This window comes from Dermacentor andersoni, chromosome 9 (assembly GCF_023375885.2).
Source record: "Dermacentor andersoni chromosome 9, qqDerAnde1_hic_scaffold, whole genome shotgun sequence".
NCBI classification, from domain to species: Eukaryota; Metazoa; Arthropoda; class Arachnida; order Ixodida; family Ixodidae; genus Dermacentor; species Dermacentor andersoni.
In genome coordinates, this window is record NC_092822.1 from 79,160,165 (window position 1) to 79,167,732 (window position 7,568).

Below are 7,568 nucleotides of genomic sequence, written 5' to 3' on the forward strand. Positions count from 1 at the left end.
TCATCAAAAGGCATATTGCGTACTGTGTCGCGTCATAGGAAAATACCCATCCGTCTCGCATACTTCCACTCCAACGCCTTCAAAGCAGTACACCAGCGCATCTTTGTTACTTCAACAGCATCGTGTATTATTAGTGCGCGAATTGTTCAAATATCAATTGGGAATTATTGTTTTCAAGACTACAAACGGTACCTAGCATCCATTGCTCCCATTGTTTTAATCTAACCCGACTAGTTTTGTCCCAAACAATTTTTCTACCATGTGCGCAACGTGACGAACGTAGAGCTATTTTTGTGGCTCTTCTGCTTCGGAATACCACAGCATTAGGTACGCACAAATTTTTCGCTTTAGGAGCGTTTAAGAAAGAGCTTGTTTCTTTTATTCTTCACTCTTAAACGTTGTGTAAGCAATCTGCATTGATGTATTGTTGCCATATCATTAAATTTTTGTGCTGTTTTGTATTACTCACGGCATTTATCTTCTTACGGTGTATATTATTGATGTATACTTGCTGTGTTTGGATTGTTACAACCAATTACGTAGTCCTATATTATGGCCATACTTTTCATACTCTTTTAATTTCTAAGCGGAGGTCCCCTTTCAGCCATCTGCTGTGGGCCTCCTCCTGAATATTTACCCTAAGGCGTGCATTTGATTTCAAATAAACATCTCTCTCTCTCTCTCTCTCTCTAAAAAAAATTAGTTCGTTGCAGAGCGGCACACAGCTGCTGCCGGACACCCAGTAGCCAAAATGTGCATCAGAGCGCTTTATTAAAGACAAGAAAAGACCGAGTGTCATATGCCCTGTGCTGCATGTCGGCTTCAAAGGTTGTTTTTTTTTTTCGAACAGCGGTACGTACGTACTCTCACATCATCTGTAACCCGTGTCGGTATGAAAGAGATCCGTTTAACAAGCGGCACATATATACACATTGCTACATACTCAGTTACCCAACTTGTTCCAGCGGTTGGTTTCAAACACTCTTGGCCACGCGCAGCGTACCCCTCATTTTTCAAAAACCTTTGTTCTCTGACACAATTAAATCATAAAACATTGCGAGCAAATGCTTCAGCTACTTCGCACAAGGTGTGTTAATAGGCACTAAGAAATATGTGGTTGGTACCTCAAAAGTTCTAAAGCTAACCAAAACGCTGCGCATTTCTGAACATCCATCCTCGTATCACGTATGTCAACTTCAACTTTGATTTCAGTGAAACCGGAGGTCTCACAGGCCGTCGGAAAGAAATAAATGCCCCTTGTAGTTGCGCTAAACCAGGTAACGTTTAAATACAAAATGATGCTCACCTGTAAGCAATGCCAAGATTATACAGGACAATTTCATAGTTCCATGAAATAAACCTTGACGTATTATGAAAGGAGGCGTTTGAGAAGGCATGTAAATTGCTGAAAACACAAGAATGAAGAGAAGCCACACGTTAAAGCCTATTTATCACTACATATGTGAGTTTTATTCTGCACTTGCATTACGATACGCCTTAGAGCACTGAGCGCCGTAAAAATTGTATAGAATGGCAATTGCAATAAAAATGTTTTATTTACAGTGATTGACTTGATTTTATTGATTTAATATATCATACTATGTATTCAGATACTGATTTATTATGGCAGTTGGGCGTGCCTCAAACATTTGCGACCATTGAAGATTGTCCTCATTGTCACGTTGTAGTCACTGAAAAACACAGCACCAAAAAGTGCGTATTGCACAACTAACTCTTTAGGAGGTGAACATGTGTCCAGAAAAACAAGATACACGCAGCCACAACCCGACTGTCCCGAATGCCGACTGTCTTAAGCGAAGCCAGCAAAAACACCTGAAGTGGCGGGCGAATGTCCACAGGGCACTCTTTTTCGTGTTTCGCGTTTTTTCTTTGATGCTTAGAAAAACGTCTTATGTAGCACACATTGCGCAACGAAAAGATGGAACGGTAATTTTTCATGAGGCCCTACAATTTTTCGACAGACCATTTCACTCTGATTCTAATAGTTGAGAAGTAAGTAATAGTACTATATATATGTATCTACCGAAATACAAAAATAGAGGCTGTCGTGCTACAAGTGCCGGCACACAACATTGCCTTGGATCAGTCCAGCTAGCCGGTTATCACACCTGGTTAAATTATGGCGCGAGTTACGTTGGACATCTAGCATATGCACTCATCGGGGCATGTACAGAACGTTGAAGAAGCCTGGCAAGCATGACCATTTTTGTACAGAGGGTCCTTTGTTTTGTTTGTGTGTCTTTACCGAAACTAATTTTTTTGGGATTCCTTATCGACTTTAGCTCATAGTGCTTACGTTTCGGTAAAGTGTGGAAGCGTAGGCCAGTTTATGCAGTACTAGAAATATGATAGGGCAGTACCCATCACAGATATAATCAGTATTCCTTTTATCGTCCTGTCTCTACGGTGGATTGAGCAGTTTTATCGTTAATAGTGTCGGGAGCTTGGTTTAGCGGAGGCAAATAATACACAACTTGAGGTAAAGCTCCAAAAACACGCGGACAATCGAAGGGAACGAAGACACAGTGCTGTGTCTTCGTTATGCGTGCGTTCACGTCTATGTGTTGTCACGAAGGAAGCTTGCACACCACGTCTCGAACAAGTACAACCCTGTATTGCCTCTACTTGGCCTCCCCACCACTCCATATCGGTGATGATGATGATGATGTCACTCTGTCCAGTGGCGCCATCTCTCGGCCTTGCAGTGGTTTTCTTCGCAACAAAGTCCTTACACGTCCCCCTCCGCAGAACGTGAACCCGTCGCGTGCATGTATAGTCGGGGTTCATAATACGCTGTCAGCTGGTCAGCATGGGCTATCCCGCGACGGCGCCCTGTCGTTGGGTTTGTCAGGATGAAGTCATCAGCGCCGACATTCTTTGTGATCCTATAGCACCTGAACGTCTTGGTGCGAGCTTCGCCGAGACGCCTGTTGCGTAATTACTTAAAGTATGGCTGTCCAGGAGAACAAGGTCGCCTGGTTTCAGGGTAACTGGCCACCTGTAATGGTTGTAATATGCCTTTTGCTTCGCCTGAGAGGCAGTTTGCTGTCTGTCAATAAATTCAAAGGTCTAGGCAAGGCACTCGCGAACTTTTCTGGAAAAGGCATGGTAAGCCGCAGCAGGCGGTTCAACGTTGTCCTTGGTCCCAGGCGGTTCCCATGGGGTGCGCGGCTCTCGACCGTAACACAGGAAGGCAGGCTTCTAGCCTGTCAGAACACTCTATGCGGTGCGGAGAGCAAAGGCGATTTCTGGGATGTGATTGTCCCACTCCCTGTGGTTTGTGCAGTAGGTCCGGAGGCATGCCTTAACTGTACCGTTATGGCGTTATACCATTTGTTCAGCGGGGCAGTAAGCTACGGTATGAGGCTTTTTTATGCTTCGTTGCTTCAGGAGGCCCTTACAAAGCGTACTGACAAATGGGCGCTGGTTGTAGCTGGAAATTTCTACTGGTACTTCATATCGACAGAAGACTTGCCGCATACAGTCAACAATGTTTTGGCTGGTAGCGGCGCTAGAGGAAACAATTCAATGAACCTTGTGAACTTGTCAACCACCACCAGCAGGTAATGGTTTCGCCGTGGTGTGAGTGGTAACGGTCCAATGACATCTAGATTAAGTTCCTCCATCGGTGCAGTGGCCCACTGGCTGCTCATAAGGCCCGCTGGCTTTTGGCGATTTGCCTTGGATCGCTGGCAAACTTTGCAGCATTTGACATAGATACACCTGCTCGCATACCCAGCCATAGGGAAACGAGAAGAACCACGCTGCAATGTCTTGAAAAACCCACATGTGAACTGGTAGCGTGGTTGTGTAGCCGGTGGTCATGAGCCATTTTCAGCACCAGAGTCCGCAAGCGCTCTCGTAGCGAAGGCACCTTTTGGTTCTCTCTGTGCTGAACGAGCAACCCAGTAGACTCCAGTTCTGTCGAAGCAGCCAGCTCCTTAATTAGGCTTGATTGTGGGTCATTCTCCGGGAGCGTTGTACTTTGCATGACACTTTTCAGCTTGGCGAACACTGGATCACGACTTTGCTCCTCAATCAGGCACTCTATATTGTTGAGGAGAGTCACATCGTCCGTCAAACACAAGGGGCTCGAGCGCAATGTGTTGCTCAGGCTCTTGAATGGTAATCAGGAACAGAGTTTCGGGTAGGGTCTGGCTTGGGTTGTCTGGAAGGTTCAAGGGGGCTCTGCTAAGGCCATCTGCTGGAATGTTGGCAAGTCCCCTTCTGTGTTTGATCGTGCAGTTAAGCCCTTGCAACCTAAGGACCTACCGCTTGACTCTTCATGAGGCTTGATTTGTCTGCAACATCCATGAGAGAGCAGAATGGTCATAATCGATTTCGATTTCCGTGAATACGAGGTAAGCCCTGCATTGATCGACTGCCCAGACCACTGTCTGGCACTCCCATTCCTGAACAGTGTACTGTTTTTCTGCCTCGGTGAGGAGCTTGCTTATAATCGACACGGGTCTGAGTTCCTCAGGGCTTGCGAGAGAAAATCGAGGTATAGAGCTTCCATAATACCCCGCCAGGCCAAGGAAAGCTTGCAGTTGTTTGAATGTTGGTGGTCGAGGGTAGTGCACCACAGCAAGCACTTTGCCTGTCAGGTCGACACTGCTCGGGTTAAATTATATTTCCAAGGCAACTGAGCGAATGATGGCAGAGTTGGATCTTTTCTGGGTTAATGGTGAGGCCTGCGGCTCTGATGCGCTCGAGTACACATCGGATGTGTTCCACGGGGTTGTCCAGAGTGCCTGAATACACCAGGACGTCGTCGAGAAATGTCATTGCAAATTTATGATTTATACCATGCAAAACTCTGTCCATCAATCTTTGGAAGGTTGCTGGCCCACTTGCCACTACGAAGGGCATCCTAGTGAATTCTAAGGTGCCCTGGTGGCCGATGAATGAGATTTTAAGAATATCCTATTGACACACTCGCATTTTTAAAAAGCCTAGTGAAAGAACAAAACTTCAAAACCATTGTGCCTGACCCAGCTTTGCCAAGAGCCAGTCAGTCCTGGCCACAGGGTGAACAGGCACCCCTGTTCGGCTTTTCAGTGGCCGATAATAAATGGCGAGGCGGAAGCCACCAGACTTTTTGCGACCACAACAGGAGCACTCGTTCATTGACTGGTACTGAGGCGTATAAGCTCTGGCTCTAGAAGGTCACGGATATAGTTAGCCATAATGGCCGGTGTTTAGCATTGACAGTGCGAAGCTTGTAACGTACAGGTAGTCTGTCCCCAGTATCGATTCTCCCCAGTTTCAAGTGCGTTGTTCAGCAAATGTTGTGCGGCCTGGGGTAGTTGTAAAAATGGGGCTGAAAGTTTCAAGCACCTGCGCCAGACGTGGATCTACATTCACCTGAGCCGCAAAGCTAGCAGGGTCCTTGGTGGGTGGGACGTGAGAGATGACCATAGGCTCAGGTTGCTCGGCGAAGATTGCTTGCAGGTCATATGATTCTTCGCCGTGTAGCTCCCCCTTAATCTGCTACTCCCCTTTGACGAATGGTACTATGCACTGTGGTTCAGTCCCAATTGTCCAACCTCCCAGTGCAATATGGAGCGATATTCCAGTCATCGTCAGGAAGTCCGTCCCGACTACAATGTCTTTACAGAGGTCAGGAACACACAGGAACCGCTGGAGGCGGAAGCCTGCCGCCCAGTGGATCTCGCATCGGAGCGAGGGAGAAGATTGAGACAAGCCTGTGGCCAGGCGGAGCGCGCGTACCTCTCTTTTGTGAGTGGCTCCTGTGGCTCCTGTGGCCGTCGCTTGTTGTCCCAGGAGGCTGACGCTGGACCCCGTGTCCACGAGCGCCTGGAATGTCGTTGCTCCAATGCGGATGTCGAGAAGTGGTTTCTTTCGACCAGCAATGACCGCAACCTGCAGCGCGCTGTCGTAGAGGCCCGCCGGCGTAGCATCTACCAATACATGTTTCCCGAGTACTGATTCTCTGGGCATTCGGGCCCCACGTGCCCGTATTGATGGCACTGAAAACACCTCGGCGGCGCATTTTGCCTACCCGTGGTGCGTTGGCGGGCAACATGGCCGATCCCTCCACAGCGCTGGCAGCAGATTTGTCGCGTGTTTGGCCGCTGCCAACGAGAGGCCGGTTGCGAGGTGTGAGCGATCGGCTGCGTCAGCGTAGCGATGGTGAGGGCGGGATGACTTTGATCACGAAGATAGGAAGGTTGGACCACTGAGGGGAGTAGTGGCCAGTGGTACGCCCGGAGACATTGTGGCTGACGTAGTGTTGCCCACGATGGCAGCCGCCGAGATGGGCCGCGGTCCGAGAGCGTTAGCGACTGCCCTGTAGGGTTGGAAGGCCAAATCCCTTGCATGTTGGTGGTGGCGGTGGTTTGTACTGCCGTCGCTGCCACGCTCTTTCTGTCAAAACATCCGCCTCCGTCGCGAGCTCCCTCAATGTGCATGTGTATTGCGAACACCACTTGTAACTGCTCAGAAAACATCAACTGCTTACACTGTGGAATGTTATAAACAAAAAGATAGCGTTAGCTAGTTACCTACAAATGCATTCCGATCCTACGGCTTTTTTTCAACAATATCTAACGAAAACACACACCTACAACACCCGGCACATAAGTTACAATAAGGAAAAAATACGTACAAACTACGGCACCCAGAAACTTAGCTACAGAATTTCCAGTTTTTTAAACGATCACCATCCTGCTGTAAACATTATTCAAGAAAGTAAATCATTCAAAGCTTTAAAAAATAACATCACTATGTATCTATTGTCACTGCAGGCATAACCACTCCTTTTGTTTTGTTTTTTCTGTTGTTTCTTACAGCATTTTTCCCAATTGTACATAAATATTCAATATGAAATAACTCTCGTTTCAATGTTACCAACCACTCTGTATTTCCATCTCGTTTAGTGTTTATTTTATGCTCTGAATGTCTTGTGCTCTCGAATGGGAGCAAGGGCACAGACTCCTTGTCAGGCAACCACTTGCCTTTTGGTCTGCGCCCTAGGCAACTGTACCACACGTTGTCTGAATAAACTCTTTGACTCTTTGACTCTAACTGCCAAACCACCCTACTACTGTCACACGGCCTGGTCTTATTTCTGAGTCTGAATTAGCTACACGTGGCTTGCACGTTACGTCGAATTGTAAAGGAGAGAACGAGCCTTCTCTTACCTCGGCTAAGGCACAAACTTATTGCGAAAGATGTTTCTTCCTCTTTTCTATGACAGAAACTTGTCATTCATCCTCTATAATAGAGACAAACTGGTACTTGTATGTAAGCAAACCAACAATATATAGCCGCTTCCTTTTTCTAATAACTTGCCGAGGTCCCGTTCCGCGATCTTTACCTATTAATTCTGCGTTAAATGTCAACAATTGACCTTCTAAGAGCGTTCCCGATTGTGCTCTTTTGAACTGAGCTGCCCTTACTGACTAGCATTTCAAGTACCGGGATCTAAATGGTTCATTCAGCGCATCAGATGGGCTGTTAGGGAATGTTTCAGGCCTCTCCTTAGTTTCACTAACAGAGCACCTGTTGTAACGTCTGTTGTA

General features: G+C 47.0%; 1 protein-coding gene across 1 annotated transcript in view; it reads right to left on the reverse strand.

Annotated features, from left to right (window-relative positions):
- Positions 1–7,318, reverse strand: part of LOC126528287 (uncharacterized) — a 30,523-nt gene extending 23,205 nt beyond the window's left edge. Inside the window, exons 1-2 of the mRNA XM_055069018.1 lie at positions 7,188–7,318; positions 1,307–1,405 (exon numbers count right to left, since the gene is read on the reverse strand). Of these exons, the coding sequence (XP_054924993.1) occupies positions 1,307–1,405; positions 7,188–7,254 (166 nt within the window). The 5' untranslated portion in view covers positions 7,255–7,318. The remainder of the gene's footprint in view (positions 1–1,306; positions 1,406–7,187) is intronic.
- Positions 7,319–7,568: the final 250 nt, after the last annotated feature.